The 20,289-nt window shown below is 49.0% G+C and overlaps 5 protein-coding genes across 10 annotated transcripts; 1 reads left to right on the top strand and 4 right to left on the bottom strand.

The window, feature by feature from the left end:
- Positions 1-96: 96 nt before the first annotated feature.
- aars2 (alanyl-tRNA synthetase 2, mitochondrial (putative)) lies at positions 97-9,973 on the bottom strand. 3 transcript variants are annotated; one of them, XM_058069997.1, is made up of 22 exons: positions 9,831-9,973; positions 6,819-7,007; positions 6,598-6,743; positions 6,329-6,520; positions 6,110-6,254; positions 5,902-6,041; positions 5,732-5,840; positions 5,621-5,659; positions 5,443-5,557; positions 3,576-3,703; positions 3,349-3,484; positions 3,096-3,265; positions 2,913-3,026; positions 2,673-2,813; positions 2,473-2,610; positions 2,303-2,406; positions 2,129-2,237; positions 1,895-2,020; positions 1,715-1,825; positions 1,378-1,461; positions 1,188-1,301; positions 97-1,113 (listed from the first exon to the last, which is right to left on the bottom strand). In XM_058069997.1, the coding sequence occupies exons 1-22, from the start codon at positions 9,840-9,842 to the stop codon at positions 946-948; spliced, it is 2,730 nt and encodes a 909-aa protein (XP_057925980.1). In that variant the 5' UTR covers positions 9,843-9,973; the 3' UTR covers positions 97-945. The 3 variants fall into 3 exon arrangements, with proteins under 3 accessions (XP_057925980.1, XP_057926060.1, XP_057925896.1); XM_058070077.1 differs by lacking the exon at positions 9,831-9,973 and adding an exon at positions 8,612-8,871; XM_058069913.1 differs by lacking the exon at positions 9,831-9,973 and adding an exon at positions 7,456-7,765 and having other exon boundaries at positions 98-1,113.
- On the top strand, positions 8,193-13,034 carry alg13 (ALG13 UDP-N-acetylglucosaminyltransferase subunit). Of its 2 annotated transcripts, none has more exons than XM_058070286.1 (24): positions 8,193-8,376; positions 8,495-8,578; positions 8,651-8,701; positions 8,765-8,811; positions 8,886-8,958; positions 9,025-9,106; positions 9,166-9,331; positions 9,389-9,452; positions 9,557-9,674; positions 9,742-9,806; positions 9,868-9,968; positions 10,030-10,115; positions 10,173-10,446; positions 10,529-10,633; positions 10,705-10,852; positions 10,916-11,087; positions 11,261-11,316; positions 11,402-11,470; positions 11,578-11,707; positions 11,786-11,905; positions 11,979-12,019; positions 12,087-12,201; positions 12,276-12,383; positions 12,446-13,034. In XM_058070286.1, exons 1-24 carry the CDS (start codon positions 8,257-8,259, stop codon positions 12,796-12,798), a joined length of 2,748 nt encoding a protein of 915 aa, XP_057926269.1. In that variant the 5' UTR covers positions 8,193-8,256; the 3' UTR covers positions 12,799-13,034. The 2 variants fall into 2 exon arrangements, with proteins under 2 accessions (XP_057926269.1, XP_057926181.1); XM_058070198.1 differs by having other exon boundaries at positions 8,194-8,376; positions 10,526-10,633.
- Positions 13,035-13,142: 108 nt separating this feature from the next.
- Positions 13,143-14,030, bottom strand: zgc:110222 (uncharacterized protein LOC550336 homolog). Its single transcript, XM_058072361.1, has 2 exons — positions 13,535-14,030; positions 13,143-13,463 (listed from the first exon to the last, which is right to left on the bottom strand). The coding sequence occupies exons 1-2, from the start codon at positions 13,791-13,793 to the stop codon at positions 13,255-13,257; spliced, it is 468 nt and encodes a 155-aa protein (XP_057928344.1). The 5' UTR covers positions 13,794-14,030; the 3' UTR covers positions 13,143-13,254.
- A 127-nt stretch (positions 14,031-14,157) lies between these two features.
- On the bottom strand, positions 14,158-17,901 carry LOC131128833 (actin-binding protein WASF3-like). Of its 2 annotated transcripts, none has more exons than XM_058072152.1 (11): positions 17,763-17,901; positions 17,377-17,532; positions 17,165-17,299; positions 16,945-17,098; positions 16,754-16,871; positions 15,507-15,551; positions 15,315-15,439; positions 15,029-15,256; positions 14,844-14,965; positions 14,550-14,771; positions 14,158-14,472 (listed from the first exon to the last, which is right to left on the bottom strand). In XM_058072152.1, the coding sequence occupies exons 2-11, from the start codon at positions 17,507-17,509 to the stop codon at positions 14,309-14,311; spliced, it is 1,446 nt and encodes a 481-aa protein (XP_057928135.1). In that variant the 5' UTR covers positions 17,510-17,532; positions 17,763-17,901; the 3' UTR covers positions 14,158-14,308. The 2 variants fall into 2 exon arrangements, with proteins under 2 accessions (XP_057928135.1, XP_057928141.1); XM_058072158.1 differs by having other exon boundaries at positions 14,550-14,768.
- A 370-nt stretch (positions 17,902-18,271) lies between these two features.
- LOC131133734 (reticulon-3-B-like) lies at positions 18,272-19,930 on the bottom strand. Of its 2 annotated transcripts, none has more exons than XM_058078962.1 (7): positions 19,648-19,930; positions 19,110-19,317; positions 18,832-18,970; positions 18,692-18,761; positions 18,571-18,617; positions 18,449-18,507; positions 18,272-18,372 (listed from the first exon to the last, which is right to left on the bottom strand). In XM_058078962.1, exons 1-7 carry the CDS (start codon positions 19,700-19,702, stop codon positions 18,324-18,326), a joined length of 627 nt encoding a protein of 208 aa, XP_057934945.1. In that variant the 5' UTR covers positions 19,703-19,930; the 3' UTR covers positions 18,272-18,323. The 2 variants fall into 2 exon arrangements, with proteins under 2 accessions (XP_057934945.1, XP_057934946.1); XM_058078963.1 differs by having other exon boundaries at positions 19,110-19,194.
- Positions 19,931-20,289: the final 359 nt, after the last annotated feature.

Genomic DNA, 20,289 nt, shown 5'->3' with positions numbered 1-20,289 from the left:
TGTGTGTGTGTGTGTGTGTTTTACAACAAACACTTTATTGATTCCAGCTTGGGCGAAGAAAACTCCATCTTTTGACGTCAAATCATTTGATAACAACACGATTTAAAAGCATTATATACATATTTTAATGACCTACATACATTCTGACATATACATCCTTTACACACCTTTTTATTATTTATTATGCATCATTTTAATGCATTTTTTCTACACAATTTTTTATCCTCTGCTACATCAGTATTTGTAGCATGTATTTGGATGCATCATTTTCAATACTTCAACAAAGTGGATCACATGACATCAGGTTTGGTTTGTTTGCTGAAGGAGTAACTGCAGTCAAATGTCTGCTAAGCTCCGCCCCCACCGCCACCCGTGCAGGTGTCAGGTTAGTCTGATAGGATGTGAGATTTAAGATGTTATGACTCATTCGTTCATTCATTTTCTACCGCTTTTTCCTCACGAGGGTCGCAGGGGGATGCTGGGGCCTATGCCAGATGTCTTCGGGGTACAGAGAGGCGGGGTACACTCTGGACTGGTGGCCAGCCAATCACAGGGCACATATAGACAAACAACCATTCACACTCACTTTCATACCTATGGACAATTTGGAGTGGCTAATTAACCTAGCATGTTTTTGGAATGTGGGAGGAAACCGGAGTACCCGGAGAAAACCCACGCATGCACGCATGCAAACTCCACACAGAGATGGTGGCCGAGGGTGGAATTGAACCCTGGTCTCCTAGCTGTGAGGTCTGCACGCTAATCACTCGTCCGCCGTGCATTATTTTTATTGGTTGGTATCTGTGTTTAAGTATCTTAAATTCCTTTTAAAACAAAGAAATTGATCCACATGATTGATAAAATGGGCGGGGTCACCTCTTGAGGTCGCCTTTGGTTCCATGATATGACTAAGACGAACGCTTCCTGTTCCTGCTGTTGAAAAAGTCATCCATTGATATTCCTGCGGGCAAACTGTTCCGCCCATCTGAGAGCTTCTGTGATGTCAGCGGTACTTCCTGTCCCTCGGGCAACCACCGTAGAGCCTCCGCCCTCGCCGCCAAGCTGACGACACACCGCCACCGCCCAGGCTGAAGCCGAGAGCGCCACAGAGTCCTGGACGTGGGGACGAAAACCATCGAGATGCTCGAAACGGGACTCGCTCACCGCAAGGTGAATGACAGCTTTACCTTTGGCACCTGACAGGCGCACAGGACTTTCCCAGAATGCCTCTGGTGTGCCAGCAGCATCACGTGACTTTGAGGAAGAGCTGAGCTCAGCTGGTTGACTGCCTTCATCACCACCTGACGTGAAACAGGAAGAAGCCCTGCTAGTGCTAATGCTAATAGCGACACTGGTCATGTGAGGGTGGAGTCGTACCGAAAGAGACTCCGCCTCCACAGAGTCCACCAGGAGGTCTTTATGGCCGTTGTTGTCCAGCACAGCCTGAGCCTTGACTGCCGCCTGCAAGGTATCATGGGAAATACTTCACCCTTTCAATGTCTACACCGTCTATTTGTTGGTACGTGTCCTTTCTGCTGTTAGCAAACAGCATGATTTTAGTTTTATTTAAGGACAAAACTATTAAATTAAAGGCTTTTTAGTGCGGAAAATTGACAGTATATGAATCTGGGAAATCACTACACTAAGGAACTAAGTCCACACAGTACCCAGTATACTTATTGAAGTACAAGTACAAAAGTGCACCAGTCCTGACCTCTCCGGTTTCCAGCTTCCTGACCAAAGTGTTACTCCGCCTCTGCAGACTCTTCAGGCGGGCCTGCAGTTCACCACGTAGCCACTGGGGGATGGGCGTGTTGTCCACTGCCTGAAAGACGCAACGCAGGGTCACAAACCCGCCGCAGCCCTTGTGTTGCACTGCATCGTGGGTACTTACATCAGAGACCACGCCCACCTCCTTGGCAAGACTTTGAGCTGAGTCGAGGCAAGAAGAGGCGGAGCCTGTCATCCTGGCCGACAGCGAGTCCACATCCTGAAGTAACGACTGCCCCGCCTCTCGAGCCTGAACAAGACTTGAGCGTGATTTATGGTCTGGATAAGCTAGCGAGGCTAACCGTCACTTACAGTTATTATGCTAAGCTAGGATTAGCTTTCATGTTTACTTCCTAACCTGTGATGCGTCTCGTCCCGTCACCGCGATAACACGACTAATTCCTCTAACAAGCGGTTTCTCCGACACGATGACGAGGTCTTGAATGGCGGCGGTGTGCAGCAGGTGACTGAACACACATGTGGTTGGTCAAGTGAAGGCTTTTCACAATAAAAGGAGGGTACGGTTTCTCACGTTCCACAGCAGAGTTCCACCGACGTGCGACTGTCCGTGGGATTGTCCAGCAGCTCAGAAATTGGAACGGCGAGCGACACCACCCGGACCGGGTCAGGGTACACCTGGAGGAGGAAAAGACGGACTTTTATTGTGAAAAGGTGAGCTTAAATATGACGTGCTGTGCTCACCTCGTCCACCGTCCGGAGGCCCGTGATGCTCATGGCGCTGTGAAGGGGAACTTCCTCGATGTGGACCGCCTGATTGGCAAGCACCATCTCGTTAACGCAGTTCTCCACCTGCTGCAGCTGAGCTACACTCAACGAGCCCTGAACAGGAAGTAGCATATTAAAATTAAAATCCCTAGCTTGCTGCTAAGACGGCGAGGTACCTTGAAGCTGAAGTCGAAACGGAGGCGGTCTGCCGACACGTGGGAGCCTCTCTGCTCAACCGACGGGCCCAGAACTTTCCTGAGGGCAAAGTTGAGCGTGTGTGTGGCCGTGTGGTTGACCATGCACGCCACCCGGTGGGCCTGAGGTCACATGGGAGGTCAGCAACCAATGGGGGGGGTCACGAGGGAGGATGACTTCAATGTGTCAAAGAAATGGAAAATGGCCTGGCCACCGCTCACCTGGTCCAGGTGGATGTGGACTCGGTCTCCCACCTTAAGGGTGTCAGGGGCGATCACCTGGTGGATCACATACCCGCCTGCACGAAACACCCCATCCAGGGAGAAAGGCACTTCCTGCCAAACGGTACATAGTCAACAGTGCGTTGAAATACACAGCAGATGACGTACTTCCTGTCAGCTGACCTGCATGTCATCCCGTACAAAGTAGCCTCGGTCTGCAGATTGCCCCCCCTGCTCGGCGTACAAGGACGTCCGATCCAAAATGACACCGCAGCGTTGTCCCTCCTTGACATGTGACACCAGTGTGTGTCCGTCAAACAGCGCCACCACGGTCGCTCGGCATGCTGGGAAGACTACCAGAGAGAAACGGACATGGAAAACGCCACATTGCTCAGCCATCTTGACCTCGTAGAACTCGATTAGCAAGCATCGGTACCGTAGCGGTTCTGCTCCAGTCTGTACTCGTACTTGAGGCTGTCATCCGTGTGACCGACTCCGAGTTGCTGCAACGCCGCTAAGGTGACCACGTCCAACGCCAGCTGAGACCGAGCACCGCTTTGCTCCGCCGCCCCCTGACACGAGACACATTGGCGACATGGTCAACCTGGCACTTGTAGTCCTCCATTTTAAGAGCCGAGTTGGGCAAGGGGGGGCCGACAGCACCTTGTGATTCTGTGCAATCAGTTGGTCCAGTTGGTGACGGTCAACAGATACTCCTCTCTCCTCCAGCATCAGGTCCACCAGGTCCAAAGGGAAGCCCAGGTCCCGGTGCAGAGACCAGGCTACCGAGGCTGAGGGGCAGACACGCATGGACAGAAATCCCTTGTTTATCTCCATGATATGGTTCCAGATTCCTTTTTTTTTTATGGAATATGTTGGCAGTTATGGTATAGAACAAGGGTGGGCAAACTACAGCCCGGGGGCCACATGCAGCCCACCAAGTGTTTGAATCCGGCCCGCCTAGTTGCTTTCTCAGTATTTCAACTTTTAACATCCAAACTGGCAACATGACTTGCAAGTCGGATGTCTTATTTAGTAAAAAAAAACAAAAAAACTGTAAAATTAAATTCTAAAGTGTTTAAAGTGCTCCTGAAAACATACAGCTGATAGTATAACACTTTTACAGATAAAATTAGACAAATAATTCAAGGAAAATTATAAGCATAAAATAGTGTGTGTGTTAAATATATGTTCTGCCCCCCCCCCAAATACTTTTGTTAACTCAATGTGGCCCACGAGTCAAAATATTTGCCCACCCCTAGAATAGAAAATATGTTTAACATCTTTTACATGCCGTTTTTAACAATACAGTATACCTCGGATATATCGGACTCGGATATATCGGAAATTCGCTCACAACGGACAGATAAAAAAGAAACGATTTTTCTGTAATGCATTTCCAATAAAAATTCAATGCATATATCGGATTTTTTAGAACTGATTTCGCCTATTTCGGACAAAATCTCCAGTCCCGTTCCAATGTATTTCCATTAAATTTCCCTCACATATATCGGATGGCCGCATCGTGGCGCTCCGATTCGCCGAATCGTGACAGGCCGCTATACGACGTCATTTGCAGCGTTGCCTGCGCGTCCAGGTACATTGGAAACATAGTCAAGGAAGTGCCTTTTTATAACGGATAAAATCCGATTTACGCATATACCCGATATAAATCTGATATATGCGTAAAACGGACATTTTCCGGTATACGCATATAACGGATTTCGCTTATATCGGACAAAACCAGTGGGAACAATTGAATCCGATATATCCGAGGTTTACTGTATTAGAGCACTCTAAACATTACATAACACCCCTACAATTACCTTTACACTCATATTACCTAGTATAGTATATAAAATAAGAGAAAATAAGCCATTTAAGACATAATTGAAACTTGTGCGGGCTGCACAACTGTCGAGTGGTTAGTGCGCAGGCCTCACAGCTAGGAGCACAGGGTTCAATTCCATCCGCGGCCATCTCTGTGTGGAGTTTGCATGTTCTCCCCGTGCATGCGTGGGTTTTCTCCGGTTTCCTCCCACATTCCAAAAACATGCTAGGTTAATTAGCGACTCCAAATTATCCATAGGTATGAATGTGAGTGTGAATGGTTGTTTGTCTATATGTGCCCTGTGATTGGCTGGCCACCAGAGTTGACTCCATAATTAACTTGTCTCACCGAACAGTTACTGACACCTGGCAACCCTTTTAGATGTGGAATACTACATTCACAAAGTAATGGCTTCTATTTGTACAGTATTTTAGTTTACTGACAATGCAAAATTTTCGCAAAAAATATTTTTGTTTGCTTAATTATACTTTTTTTTAAACTAATAATAGACCGTATTCAACCACGAAACAACATGATTTATTAATTAAAGTTTGTAAAAAAGCGTGACAGAGTAAAGCTGTGAAATTTAAACCACGATGTGGTGACGGACAACTGTACAAATATATACAGTAGTATTTACTGTACATTAAAGTATACACATATACTAACAAAAAGGTATGCAAGGTGGACGTGGCTAACCAGGAAAGACTCCATGTTTGCGGTCCATCCTGTCGAGGGTTCGTCGAATGAGCCTGCCGCCCTGCTGCAGAGACGACAGGAAGTGATCCTCATTCTCGTTGATAACGTCCATCACCTGTCAGACACTTCCTGTTAGATCAAGTAAACAACAATCAGCGTTTGAAATGTTTCGGCTTACTCTGTCCGCCTCACGTTGCAGCTCAGGATACGCATCACTCTGCACACACACACACAATCAGCTGAGTGGATTGACCAATGAGGAGGTGGGAATTGCGGGTACAATATATACCAAGGTGTGTGCAACTGTGGGGATCAGGCCCGCCAGCGTCCCCTGAGGAGCACGCAGGACCTCGGTACAGAATCGGACGGCCCGCCTGAGAATCCTCCGCAGCACCAACCTGACAGGAAGCAGAAAGTCATCTCAGACCGTGATTGGGTACCAATTGCTCGATCACTCACTCTGCGCCTGACATGCCGGGATGAACCCCGTCGGCGATGCATACGGCCAGCGTTCGCACATGGTCAGCTACAACCCTGTAAGCCACGTCCACATGAGCGTGAGCCCCCGTCGTGCCACCGTAAGCCCCCACGCCACTTCTCTGAGGACACATAGTGAGGTAAGGTCACTTCCTGAAACGCTTCACGTACATTCACCAGTGGCACGTACCTCATGGATGGCGTCCAACAGCGGTACAAAGAGGTCTGTGTCGTAATTTGACCTTTTACCCTGAAGAACACTCACTAGTCTTTCCAGTCCCATGCCAGTATCGACGCTCCGTTGGGGCAGGAGCCGCAGCTGGAGATCCGCCTCCCTGACACACATACAGTGAAAATTGTGTGTGTGTGTGTGTGTGTGTGTGTGTGTGTGTGTGTGTGGTGCAGGAACCTGCTATACTGCATGAAGACCAAGTTCCAAATCTCCACCACATCAGGACAGTCTGCATTAACCAGAAGGGCGGCATCTCTCCCCCCAACGTGGTCATAGTGGATCTCTGTGCAGGGACCACATGGGCCCGTGTCCCCCATCTCCCAAAAGTTCTCCTTCAGGCCGAAGGGAAGAAGGCGAGCCGGAGGGACCCTGAGGAGGAGAGGGAGGTCATGTTCTGCTGACGTCTTAACTTCCTGTGATTGGCTAACGTTAACACAGTTACCCACCCGATGTTCAACCAGATGTGCCGAGTCTCCTCGTCAGCTCCTAAACCTAAAGCAGTGTCCCCAGCAAAGTACGACACATAAAGTCTATCATCAGGAATGCCATAGTGCTCCGTAAGGAGGCTCCATGCCATCGCACATGCTTCTTCCTGTATGGGAATGCAAGTCATTAGTATCTCTGCTGAGGTGACTACATGCTAAAGCTACGTCGGTGCTGCATATACTTTGAAGTAGTCTCCAAACGACCAGTTCCCTAACATCTCAAAGAAGGTGTGGTGGTACACGTCCTTGCCCACGTCCTCCAGGTCGTTGTGTTTGCCGCCAGCTCGGACGCACTTCTGACTGTTGACCACGCGGCGATACGACGCCATGTTGCTGCGCGGATCCACTGTGCCCAACAAGATGGGCTTGAACTGCAATTGAATATTACATAGAAATAAATATAGTTAAGTGTTGCATAATATCTTGAAATCTAAACAATCTTCATAGGAAAAACATTGTTCAGAATGGTGAACTGGTGATTTTAAAACACAATGTTTGAAGTTAACACCCTTTAAAGGGCATTTAAAATGACAACTTGAGTCTTTCCCAGCATGCAATGGGCTTGTAAGTCAAGTCCACCAGTTTGACTGCTGATTAAAAGATCGCTATTAAAGTCACAATAATGTTTCGTCATAGCTGATGGGAGGTATTATCTGGTACAACACTGTATACAAATCAATTGTACTTATATATTTTTTATCACATTCCCGATGTTAGCAATCATGCTAATGAGGTCGTGCACTTATTTTGAAAAGCCTCTTATTTTGTAAATCCCAAGCTTTTACAACAAACCGGACTGGGGTTTTGGTTCTGTCTGACCTGATTCATTCCGGCGTTAACAAAAAGTAGACTAGGATCCCCTCTGGGCCGGACCGGAGAGGACGGTACCAGTCGATGTTCATGTTGTTGTTGAAAGAAGTCCAGGAAGGTTCTCCTGACACGCGAGGCTCTCACTTCCGGAGGGCACGCGCTTTGGCCTTGAGCTGAGCGTACAAGGAACCGAACCGGCGGCTCAGCGACCCGCCGAGTGGAGCTGAGACTCCGGTGAACCAGTCTGTTCATTGGCACGTTGGACCAGAACCTCAACACCAAGTGCCGACTGGAGCACGAAGCGCATGCGCGTTCTGCACGTTCGTCTTGGTCTAAAACTGCACATGACAACAACTTCAAAGTCCATTATCGCCCTCTAGCGACCAGAGGGGCGAACTGCGCAGTTTGGAAACTTCTCGTGGAAAGTGAAACATTCCCAATCACGGTATATGATTGTTCTTTTGTATGTATGTCACTAACTAATAAAAAAGTGTCACTATTACGTTGTTATTGTTTTTAAGCTATGCTGTTAATTTAATTAGGATTCAAAGTTTTACACGTAATTGCATAGACAGCATAGCACGTCCAGCAAGCTAAGGTTTTAAGCATACTGACTTCAAATAGACGATTTCCACGAGGACCACGACAGTGTAATAATATAAATACGCCATTTTATCAAGAGTTGCCAAAGTTCCCGAGCTTGATTTTGGTGCTTGAACGTGTCAGCAGGTCATCGCGCTCTCATCAGTCGTAATTAAAATCAGCTGGCAGGTGTTTCTCGTGCTGTTGAAGTGTTTTGGCGCCGGCGGGATGCACAAAGGCCTGAAGAAGTACTTTGTCAACATGGACGACTACCTGGCCAGCCTGGGCCTCTATCGCAAGATGGTGGCGAGGGACGCGTCCAGCCTCTTCCGAGCCGTGTCAGAGCAGGTGAAAGGCTAAGGCTAACGCGGTAGTGGTCACCATGGAAACCGAGGTTACGTCAAAGTGTTTCCGTGACCTTGACCTTCATTGACCTTATTTTTTATAACATTGTGTGTTTGTGTAGCTATATTACTCGCAGAACTACCATCACATGATCCGCCAGGACTGTGCTAACTTTATGAGAGCTAACACCAGCGTCTTTGAGCCGGTGAGTGTTTTGCTAATCGCAAAATAACCTCACCTGTGATGGAGCGCCGGCGTCACGCCACTTTTGTTGTAGTTCGTCGAAGGCTCGTTTGAGAAATACCTGGAACGTTTAGAGGACCCCAAGGTGAGCCCGGTAGTATTGGACTGACCTTTGACCTGTGCAGGCGTAACATATGTGTGTTGGCAGGAGACTGTGGGTCAGGTGGAGATCAAGGCCCTCTCTCAGCTCTACAGGTGAGGACCGCCAATCAGAGCGTGTGTTTCTTTTGTGGGGGCGTGGACAGTGAACTCCGAATTTGTGTGCTCAGACGCTGCTTCCTGATCTATCGTTATCCTGGGAAACCCGCCACGGTCATTTCGGAAGACGACTTTGTAGACAAGGTGAGCCACCCTGTCATAAGACTCCGCCCACTATTAGTATGACATCACGGGTCCTGTGTCACCTAGCTGATGCTGTGCTGCTCCATCAATGGCCACTATGACATCATCTACGCCAGGACTTACCCCGCCTCCGCCGCCCTCTGCCAGGGTAAGTTCAAAGGTCGGTTGTCACGGTGGTACGGTGGTACAGTGTGTTTGTGTGCGCAGCTGTTTTGTATGAGCTACTCTACACCAAAGTGTTTGGTTGCGAGGAGGCGGAGCTCTGTCAGGCCATGGAGGTCTTCAAGGTCGGCGGTCGCCGTTATAGAAACAGTCCCTCCATGTGCAGCGACATCGATATCGGATACGACATTCCTGAAGACCGAGGCTACAGGTACATGTGCACACCACCCGTCATCAATCTACATCCTGAATATATTTGCCCGTGCAGGGAGGAGGCGGAGTCAAGTGGCGCCGCAGAGGAGAAGCAGCGAGCTTTGACAGAAAGCGGCAAGGTGGGCATGAAAAAAATAATAAAGCCATGCAGGAAGTGACATCATCACATGTTGCAGTAGTGCTGGATGTTTTTCCTGCTTCTGATCACTTCCTGTCCGCACAGCCGCCATCGGAAGCCCCGCCCCCCTGTAGACTGTCTCTGCCTTACAAAGTAATGAAGTCGCTCGATGGCGACGTTTACAGAAATGTGGAGTTTGACGTCTGGCAGGACACGTGCAAAGGTAATGCGCCCAGGACGGTGGTTGTTTTTCCAAAATGGCGGCGTGCTGACTTGTGATGCGTTAACAGAGATGCAGAAGACGGACTACATGGTGTTCGCGGGCAGGCAGTACTTCCTGGGAGACAAGTGTCAGGTAATGGTGTGTTTTGAAGATCACCTTTGTCGTCATGGCGACCGGTGTCTTGTTTTTTCAGGTGCGTCTGGAGCCGAAGGGAAAGTACTTCAACGCTTTTATCCAGGAAGTCGGAACACACTCGACCGCTGTCACAGTCTTCATCGAAGAGCTGGGAGAAAAGTATACACACATGTTGAGTATGAGAGTAATCTGATTACACGGTAACCTTCTTCCATGGCAGACACCTGGTTCCTCTGACCGACCTCAAACCAGTCAACCCAGTTCCTGCCTGGAACGTCGCCACACCGTCTCGGAAAGGAGACCTCGGTACGTTCACTACTTCCTGTTCCCTGCAACCTTTCGTGACTTGGCCCTTTTTCTTAGATTCCGACGTTCGCGGTCAACGGCATCAACGCCATCGCTACTTCAGGAAGTCTCGCGGCAGCAATGGTATAAAAGGGGCGGAGCTTTTGATACCGCCTCCAGCATACGGAGGCCCGGCTCCATCGTCGCTACCCCCCCGCTTCCAGCCGGCGGGTCACCCTCGTCCTCCACCACCTCCTGCTGGAGCCATACCCTATGACCCCTATGGTCCCCCGCACCACCACCACCACCACCACCCCCCTGCCGCACGCCCGCCACGTTATGGTGCATCCAGGTGGGTGTGTTGCTGCAATTAGCTGGGGGGGGCGTGAAGGACGCAGGTTCTGATAATACCGTGTGTGGGTTCTGGTCAGAAGCTCCACCCGTTTCCTGAACCGACACCTAATTGGTCCCCAACTGACATACTACCCCCCCACCGGGAGGCGTTACTATGACTACGAGAGCTACGCCTTCAGGTCTCGGTAAGAAGGGCACGCCATCTGGAGTCTGATTTGATTGACATTGAAACTTAAAAGTTCCATCTTGTGTGTAGTCGTAGTCGGCGGCAGATGGCGGTGGCGCTTAACAAAGAGTGTCAGTTTGCCTTCTCCGACGCCGCAGAAGAATCAGCTGACCTGGATGGCACCATCACGTATTACCAGCTGGACGAGGCGAACGAGGCCGCTTTTCCGCCGCTGACGGTAAGAAATTTGACATGCGAAAATTCCATGACCTTGATGTCAACGCCATCTCGATAACCACAGGCTCCGTCGGTGGGTCAATCCCCTGCCATGGGAGCCCCGCCCCCTCCGGTCGGCTCCTCCTTCAGGGTCCAGAGAGGCTCGGGGACACTGCCCCTCGCCCCACCAGCAGGACACGCCATAGCGTGTTCCTCAGAGGAGGAGCAAGAGGATGCCAGCACCGTGGAGGACCAGGGTGAGCCGTAGTCTAGACCCCGCCCACCCACTGTGTGTGTGTGTGTGTGTGTGAGAGAGAGAGTCAACCAGATTGACATGTTTGTGTGTCCGACTTCAGATTTCTACACTCAGCGTGAGTAATGTAAACTTAGTGGTCTCGGCCCGTTTGACAGGAAGTTGATCCTGTTTCAGATCCCGCCTACCTGACAGCCAGCGTCTATGCCCCCGCTGAGCCTGCCACTAGCCAGGTAACACACGCGCGCACACACAGACACACACACACGCTACTTCAATGACTCTTCTACAAGTGATGACATTATCGTTATGTGGCAGGACCAGCAGGAAGTGGGGGTGGCGAACTCTCCCCCGAGAGCTGACATGAGCTACAGCTACACGCAGCAGGTACACAATCAAGGTCAAGTGAAGGTTACCCTTAAGCCAGCACACCTGACAACAGGAAGTTGGTTACACATGGCCTCGTCTCAGTGCATGTGTGTGTTGTTGTTGAGGTGGTGAAACCATTAGGAGTCATCTCTTCTTCACCTTCATCCTCCTCTTCCTCATCCCCCTCTTCGCCTTCATCACGTGCACCAGCTGCCAGTCACCTGCCTGTGGCGCCGCACGCTCCACCTCGCTCAGGTACACACACACACACACACACACACACACACACACACACAAGCATAATGCAAGGTAACTTTATTGTTGTGATTTTAGTTGCCATAGCGATCCCAGCTGCCTCCCCCTGGTTGGTTAACGAGTTGGGGGAGACATTGTGCACGGTGGTGACTCCGCCTCCTTACTCCTATGACCCCAATGGCAACGACTTACCCAGAGGTCACCTTGACTCATTGACCTTTGACCCTGTTATTTTTGTTTGATTATTGATATACTGTATATATTTCTGTAGACTACAGAGTACTCCAGTACTACTTCAACCTCGGAGTGCAGGTGAGCTCTTTGGGGGCGTCTGACCTTCATCCGACATTGAAATGATGGACCTGACGTGTCTCCTCAGTGGTACCATCAGAGCTGCTGGCAGCAACAGCAGGCGTACACCCCCTCGTCCCCGGACGCCACCTACCCCTACCAGCACTGCCCACCCTACATGAGTCAGGAGCCCCCCATGCATGGTGAGCTGGTGGAACAGGAAATAGTTCTACTTCCTGAACCATGTGACTGACTCGCTCAACTCTCCATGACCCAGCTGCCCCCCACACCTATCCCGAGGTGGGACGAGGACCGCACCAGCCGTCGCCCGCCTACCCGGATTCCAACAGGGCCGTTGATGGACAGCCAGACACACACGGCGGTGGTTAGTCATTGGACTACTGTTTTGGTTCTATACAATGTTAGTAATGCTCATTTCCTCTACAGGCCCCGCCCCTTCAATGGAAGGCTCTTCTCTCAATGGTCTGCCTTCAGGCCCCGTCTCATCCTCTGCTGTCTTGTACCAGGATCAAACGGCACTCCTGCATCTGCCGTACGAGGCTCCACCCCCTGCCACCTACCTGTCTTCCGCCCCACCTCTTCTCCCTCACACCGCCCACATCACTCACCACACTCCCTACCACCCCTGTCTGCTCCCCTCCGCCCACTGGGGGGCGCTCCAGACAGGCGGCCATGGCCCACGGGTCTACTGCCCCGCCACTAACCCCGCACATGTGGTCGTCACGGCGGCGCCGCCCCCCCACCACCCAAGCCCTCATTACATCCCCCCAGCCGTCTAACATACACACTTATTGGCATGACTGTGTCACATTGCTTTGCAAGGTTAACGTGTCAGGGTTGCCATGGTAGCCTGACGAGGGTGTCTTTTGAGTTTGAGCCAGCCAGAGACTGAGAGGGGCATGGCCAGTCCCTGTTTATTGTTAAAGGGATGTTTTTGTGTTACGTTAACACGGTGTTTGTGTGTTGTTGTTGTTGCAGGGTCAATAAAGTTTGTCACCAGCAAAAAGTCTCCTTTTAATAGCGCAAACCAGTCGGTTATTATATAATTATATTTATGGTGAATTATAATTATCTAATCAGGTGATTATATGCAAAATGATGCTCCTGATTTTTTTTTTGGGGGGGGGGGGGGGGACAGAAAAGAGTTGGTTTACTCTGGTGGTTTTCAATAAGCTAACTCGTCAGCTAACAAGGTTGGATGCTAAATGTTGCTCAGTTTCCAGCTTACACTGTCGTCATGGCAACAAGTGTGCCGGAATGGCCACTGTCCAGAGGTCCCGACTTCCTTGGGCAATCAGCGGTGCCTTCAGCCATCGAGGGTTGGTCAGGTGAGTCAGGTGTTTCCCCTGTAGTCCAATCAGAACGGCTGCCTGCTCCAGCTGTTGTAGCTCCTCCCCCTGCAGGGAGCCGGGGCACTGCCAGGTCCTGCCCACATCCACCAATCCTGGAGAAGATGCGTAACACGTGACCACTTGTTTCCAGAAAGAAGAGGCGTCTTCGGCCATCTTAACTCACCTGCCACCACTCCCCGCCCAAACCTTTCGATGGACTCCATCAAAGTCTGAATATCATCGTGGGTCATCCCCAGCCGACCACGCAGAACATCCCGCCACTCATCCCCGTCCCAGTCCCGCCAGGCGATGTGGACCGCCATGGTGCGGCCCTGCAGTGGAGCGAGCAGCGGCCTCCAACGGCTTTCCACCGTCTTCACCCCATCGAGAAGAAAACCCGCGAAAGGCTGCCGGAAGGACAAGCAACTCACGTGCAGAGTCATTAGTGCAGAGCGAGGCTGAGCTGCGTGACTTCCGGTTTTAATTCGAAAGTTAAGGTTCGAAAGTATATCGATTAAGTGTAATATGTCTGTATGTGTCTCGCCTTTAAGAACTAAACGATGGTCTCGACTCCATAAAGGCTCTAAGTTTGGTCTAAATTTGTTACATTTTGCCGAAATCAAGTAAACATTAAGATTCAAACAAGAAAAACAATCACTGACTCACCACTTCCGGAAACCGTTCTTCTTCATCTTTTGCGTGACGTACATTTCACTACTGACCCCTGCTGGACAAGTCACTGTAGTGCGCCATGTCATGTACTTTTAATATCAACGTTTACAATGAACATTACAATACAAAGTATAAAAAAACAACATGCAACATGTCAATTACAGCACAGATCAACAACCAATCATTTTAAAGAACACAATAATACAATAACAACCATGGCAACAGAGCAGTTGCCATCCTAAAATACTTTTTTTCAAATAAATGAAACATTTATCTAACAATCCCCTCAGTCGGACCACTCCTGCTCATCTGGTTCCGACTCATCCTCAGACTCGCTGTACTCCACAGCGATGCGTCGGGACAGAATGGTTGCGACGTCATTTCCTGTCGGCTCACGTTTCTTGGCCTCCTCCTGCTCACGCTGCTCCTGCACCTTCCGGAGCTGGATCCCTGCACATAACACCAAAGAGAGCCACCTTAGAACCGCATGGACCCAAAACACCTCTTCAGGATCCTCTAGGAAGCACCTCTGCGGATGGCGGCCAGCAGGTCACTGCGGGCGTCGTTCATGGGGACCAGTGCTCCGGTGGGAAGCTTTCTGCCATCGATGGCGGGAGGCAACGGCGGCGGTTTCACGGCTGAGGGTGGCGCATGGCCGCTGGGTCTGGAGGGGGAGGGGACGTAGTTGGCAGGGGGAGGTGGCGGAGGAGACGGGCTGAAGGGGCGGGCGAGAACCCCGGCACCCCCTGCTGGCAGAACAAAACACACGCGGGGTTAGATTTGTTGTCATGGTAACAAGCCAGTGAAGAAGTAGCGGTTACCTGGGGCAACGTTGGCCGGCAGTGCTGTTGCCATGGCAGCAGAGCTATTAGGGACCACTTTGTGCGGCGCTGATGACACCAGAGGAGGCGGCGGGGGCGGGGCTGGGGGGATCTGATGGTCACTAAGGAGAGACATGGCGGTCATGGCGGCCAGCTCCAACAAAGAGATGCGTACATGTGCATACTTGGCCTCCTTGAGGTGTGCCGCGCTCTGATTGGCCAAGGTGGACTGCGGTGGTGTCCCCTGCTGGTGATGCGGCTGGTTGCGGCCCAGCGAGTGCTGCCTGCCGGTCGCCGTGGTAACGGAGGAAGCGGGTCGCAGGGCACGGTCCAGCGATTGAGTCTGACCGCCGGTCGCCACGGAGACGTGATCTTTCCCGTCATAGATGCCAGAGAGGGAGGGGTTGTCGGACCTGTGTGGGTGGAGTCATGTGAGATGACAACCACTTTGACTTTCACCTTTGACCTCACCTGTCAGGTGACAGCGATCCTTCGGAGGTGTGGTACGGCGATGGCGTAATGCGAGCGTCAGGGCGTAGCTCCTTATCGTACGCCATCAGGCTCCACTCCTGACGTCGGTTGCGAGCTTTGCGTACCTGCGGACCGCCGTGATGCGTTTAATGGATGCACCAAAGTCACATGACGGACATGATGGACGCTTACCTTCTTCACTTCCCTTCCTGAAGATTCTTCCACATGCTTCTGCTCCTGCGGGTGGCAGTGATTGAATGATCGAATGATTTTTCGATTGACTGAGAGACGAATTCATTGCCTGATTGATGGATTACTGCATTGACTGATGAGTTGATTGATGGACAGATTGATAGGCTGATTGATGGATAAATTGATTGATGAATTGGTTGACGGACTGACTTGTCGATGTATTCATTGATTGACTGGCTGATGGGGCGATTGATGAGACAGTTGATGGACTGATTGATGGGCGGCTTGGACGGAATGATGGGTTAATTAACCGACTGATCTGTTGATTGATAGACGGATTGATGGGTTGTTGATTGATTGACTGATTGGTTGATTGATGGCCCGACTGACAGAATGATTGGTTGATGGACTGATTGATGGACGGCTTGGACAGAATGATGGGTTAATTAACCGACTGATCGGTTGATTGATAGGCGGATTGATGGGTTGTTGATTGATTGACTGATCGGTTGATTGATGGGTTGTTGATTATTGGCCTGACTGACAGAACGATTGGTTGATGGACTGATTGATGGGCGGCTTGGACAGAATGATGGGTTAATTAACCGACTGATCGGTTGATTGATAGACGGATTGATGGGTTGTTGATTGATTGATTGATGGGTTGTTGGTTGGTGGACTGATTGATAGGCGGCTTGGACGGAATGATGGGTTAACTAACCGACTGATCGGTTGATTGATAGACGGATTGATGGGTTGTTGATTGATTGACTGATCGGTTGATTGATGGGTTGTTGATTGATTGATGGCCTGACTGGACAGAACGATTGGTTGATGGACTGATTGATGGGCAGCTTGGACGGAATGATGGGTTAATTAACCGACTGATCGGTTGATTGATAGACGGACTGATGGGTTGTTGATTGATGGGTTGTTGATTGATGGCCTGACTGACAGAATGATTGGTTGATGGACTGATTGATGGGCGGCTTGGACGCAATGATGGGTTAATTAACACACTGATTGGTTGATTGATAGATGGATTGATGGGTTGTTGATTGATTGACTGATCGGTTGATTGATGGACTGACTGACAGAACGATTGGTTGATGGACTGATTGATGGGCGGCTTGGACGGAATGATGGGTTAATTAACCGACTGATCGGCTGATTGATAGACCGATTGATGGGTTGTTGATTGATGCCCTGACTGACAGAATGATTGATTGATGGGTTGATCAACTGACCTTCTGTCGCCTCTTCTCCTTGCGTTTGTTCTCGGTGGCTTGAAGCATCTTCTCCCTCCACAGGTTGAAGAAATAAGACGGGTCCGTGTAGAATTTGAGTCCATCCTTTTTGTCATCCCTGCGGTCACGCACACACATACATTATTGTCCATAGGGCGTGTACGAAGGAATCGGGCGCGGTTGAGACGGACCTATAGGGTGTGAGGATGTTGAGCGGTGGCGGTTTGTCGCAACGTTGGTACGTCTCCAACACGGGCTTGAGTATGGAGCGCCGCGTCACCACCTGCTGATCCTGAACGGTACTGCTCCTGAACGCTTTCCGCATGTTGATGTCCTGTAAAGAAACTACCACCGCAACGATACTGACGCCATGTTTCACGCTTATAGGGGTCAGAGGTCACCGAGTATTACCTTCCTCAACAGTGGAATCCAGCTGTGTGACCTTGACGGCCAGGAGGTCTACACGTTCCTGTAGGCCGCTCATCCTGATGTAGAAGGCGTTGGCCTCGGTGAAGAGCTCGCCAAAGATGTCCTCAGCGTGGCGACCTGGGCAAAAAAAAAAACGCACGCTGCGTCATACAATAATACACACATGCCACAACGCCACAATGGTGGTCACTTACTGAGTCCTCCCAGCTGCTTGATGACGGCGGCGAGCGTGCTGTTGGTGACGCACTCCAACTCGCTGGCGACAGCATCGGGCAGAGTGCCGCGACACAAGAACTTGGGTTCGATGATCCTCTGGACCAGTGGCATGGCGCCTGCACGTCACGTGACACCTTAAGATAGACGTGACCATCAGTTTATATAATGGCTATATAATGGGAGTTAAACACGTGCCGGTTCAGACACAATTGCGCGCGCATAACAACCTCATGACGTCACGTAGTGAGCGCGCGGGTGTCCTGGCCTGCTCAGGTACCGAACAATGGATGGCGATGACGTCATAGCCGACATGTGCACAAAGACTCGGTCACGTGCGCGTGCTCGCGCGATCTCGGAAACTCACCCGGTGATGATGAGATGCCGACCCAAAAGCTCAACGTTCTCAAGGTTCTAGAAGGATCCTCACTCGTCTGCCCGCGAAGATGCTGACAGGGAAGAAGGGAGAGAGGGGGGGGGGCGAGCCAATCGGCTTTCACTCGGACGTGTTCGGCATGTGTCGGCACACTTCGGCAGGAACTACGGCAACTCCACGTGGACAATCTTGATTATTATTTTTTTCTTTGTGTCAACTAAGCAAGCAGTCACAAAAAAAAAATTTAAATATAACAAAAATAAAAATAAAGTAATGAAATATAATGAATAAATAATAAAAAAATAATAAAATATAATAAATAAAAAATAAAATGATATATAACAAAAATAAAAATAAAATAATAAAATATAATCAATAAATAATAAAAAATAAAATGATATATAAGAAAAATAAAAAATAAAATAATAAAATATAATACATAAAATAATAAAATCATATAAAATAAAAATACCGTTGAATAATAAATCATCAGTAATCACTTTGTATTCAGGCCAAATTTATTTCTCAACCAATCAGGCAGCAGAGCGCAAGTCACTCATCTTTGATGCGCTTGACAGCACCTGGAAGCTTGTCATGTAACCTGCACACACACACACACAAACACAATGTTAGCATAGTGGACTGTGATAGGCTAATTAAATGATTTTTAATCTCACTTGTGTAAAGTGTCGTCCATTTTGGAGCGAATCATTTGAATGTGTTCGTCAATCTGTGCCTGAACACACACACACACACATTTATCAAGTGTCAGCATCATGAAAGGAGTCAGAGTCATTACCTTCCTGGTCTTGTAGATGAGGGGCGTGGTGAAGGTAATGATATCAGCTGTAAACAGGAAGAATCAGGAATCAGTACAGCGCCAAAGTGAAGAACCCACAAGGAGAACGTTGGTTCCTCACCCAGGATGAGGATGGTGATGGCATTGAAGATGGCGCCAACGTATGTCATCAGCCACATCACTGCCGCCAGCTGATACGTGGATAGTACATGGTCAGTGTACTTTAACACACTGGCGTTATCCGCCATGCTAAATTCTGACCTTGAGAGAGTCCACCAGGTCTTCCACCAGAAGAAGTCTCCTAGCCTGAGCTGCTGCTTGGTTCACTTGAATTGTGCATGTGTCCGCCACCTTTCGCACCGAGTCGGGGGACAAGGAGATGTTCTGATCCAGCAGAGACCTGACCCACAGACACACGTTTACAATTTATAACCATTTCCACTAACCAGTCTCTTCATATGTGCTTCTACTAGTATATATACTATACTATATATATATATATATATATATACTATATATATATACTTCTAGGGGCTCACTGGAAGGGGTGGCCTTGCTGTGACTTGCTGACGGCCTGCAGGAAGGACTTGTACACTCGGAAGGTGATGGTGACACAAAGACACGCTAGAAGCACATAAGACACCACAGTGATGGCAGACAGCGTTGCCATGGAGACCAATACCAACAACGACAGCCCCAACACTGCACCCGACTTTCTGGGATCCTCCCACTGGATCAGCTCCAAGGCTGCACACACACACACACACACACACACACACACAGGTCAGGGTCATGTGAAGGGTATTACTGATCCTAAGCTACATTCCAAACATGATGAAATGTGGCCTGCACACACACACACACACACACATTAGACTCAGCTAGCTGACTTAGCTAGCACATAGCTGTCAAAGTAGATCAGAACAGGTGAACAATCAAATCAATCAAATCGAATGGGCATAGGTCAAGATAAACCGCAACAACGTTTTTGGATCTTCATCAACTGAACCGTGTTCTTACCAATATGCTCAATCATATGATGACTGAACTTTGACCTCCTTGCAAGAACAGGCTTACCTGATCGTGTGAGGTCACGTCCCGATGAGGATGAAGATGATGACGAGTCGGCCATGTTGTTCTTGTGGTACCTACAGGGGCTTTGAGTGGCTGGTGGGGTGGCAGTGGGTACATCTGGAGAGGCGTGACCTATGTAGGGGGCGTGTCCGTATGCTCTGACATCAGAGTGTTGATATTTTATTGATGGTCACACACAAAAAAAAGGCTTTTGTCACGTGACTCACCTGTGTCCACCGTAAGACTTTTTAAAAATAAAATAAAAAATCTATTGATGGACACACAAAAAAACAAAGCTTTTTGTCACATGACTCACCTGTGTCCACTGTAAGACTTTTTTAAAATAAAATAAAAATAATAATAAATAATAACAATAATAAAATAATAATTTTATTGATGTCACAAAAAACAAGGCTTTTTGTCACGTGACTCACCTGTGTCCACTGTAAGACTTTTTTTTAAATAAAATAATAATATAAATAATAATAATAAAATAATTTTATTGATGGTCACAAAAAACAAGGCTTTTTTGTCACGTGACTCACCTGTGTCCACATAAAATAAAAAATGTAAATTTACAATTAAATAAATTATAAATGTATAAATATATAAAATAAATAAAATATAAATGTTCAAATTTCAAGA

This window comes from Doryrhamphus excisus, chromosome 1 (assembly GCF_030265055.1).
Source record: "Doryrhamphus excisus isolate RoL2022-K1 chromosome 1, RoL_Dexc_1.0, whole genome shotgun sequence".
Classification (NCBI taxonomy): Eukaryota; Metazoa; Chordata; class Actinopteri; order Syngnathiformes; family Syngnathidae; genus Doryrhamphus; species Doryrhamphus excisus.
The sequence above is the reverse complement of the archived record's forward strand: the minus strand, read 5'-3'. Positions and strand labels throughout refer to the sequence as shown.

Excerpts from the sequence above, each read along its gene's own strand:
- LOC131133734 (XM_058078962.1), bottom strand. The coding sequence starts at position 19,702 with ATGGCCGACTCGTCATCATCTTCATCCTCATCGGGACGTGACCTCACA. Across the intron at positions 18,971-19,109 it reads CAGCAAGGCCACCCCTTCCA|GTCTCTGCTGGATCAGAACA; the intron begins GTGAGCCCCTAG and ends TCTGTGGGTCAG. Across the intron at positions 18,618-18,691 it reads CATCACCATCCTCATCCTGG|CTGATATCATTACCTTCACC; the intron begins GTGAGGAACCAA and ends TCCTGTTTACAG.
- LOC131128833 (XM_058072152.1), bottom strand. The coding sequence starts at position 17,509 with ATGCCACTGGTCCAGAGGATCATCGAACCCAAGTTCTTGTGTCGCGGC. Across the intron at positions 16,872-16,944 it reads AACATCCTCACACCCTATAG|GGATGACAAAAAGGATGGAC; the intron begins GTCCGTCTCAAC and ends GCGTGACCGCAG. Across the intron at positions 15,552-16,753 it reads AGGAGAAGAGGCGACAGAAG|GAGCAGAAGCATGTGGAAGA; the intron begins GTCAGTTGATCA and ends TGCCACCCGCAG.
- zgc:110222 (XM_058072361.1), bottom strand. The coding sequence starts at position 13,793 with ATGACTCTGCACGTGAGTTGCTTGTCCTTCCGGCAGCCTTTCGCGGGT. Across the intron at positions 13,464-13,534 it reads TGGGCGGGGAGTGGTGGCAG|GATTGGTGGATGTGGGCAGG; the intron begins GTGAGTTAAGAT and ends CATCTTCTCCAG.
- alg13 (XM_058070198.1), top strand. The coding sequence starts at position 8,257 with ATGCACAAAGGCCTGAAGAAGTACTTTGTCAACATGGACGACTACCTG. Across the intron at positions 8,377-8,494 it reads TCCGAGCCGTGTCAGAGCAG|CTATATTACTCGCAGAACTA; the intron begins GTGAAAGGCTAA and ends GTGTTTGTGTAG. Across the intron at positions 8,959-9,024 it reads AAGACGACTTTGTAGACAAG|CTGATGCTGTGCTGCTCCAT; the intron begins GTGAGCCACCCT and ends TGTGTCACCTAG.
- aars2 (XM_058069913.1), bottom strand. The coding sequence starts at position 7,698 with ATGAACAGACTGGTTCACCGGAGTCTCAGCTCCACTCGGCGGGTCGCT. Across the intron at positions 3,027-3,095 it reads TTGTACGGGATGACATGCAG|GAAGTGCCTTTCTCCCTGGA; the intron begins GTCAGCTGACAG and ends ACCGTTTGGCAG. Across the intron at positions 2,021-2,128 it reads CGGGACGAGACGCATCACAG|GCTCGAGAGGCGGGGCAGTC; the intron begins GTTAGGAAGTAA and ends AGTCTTGTTCAG.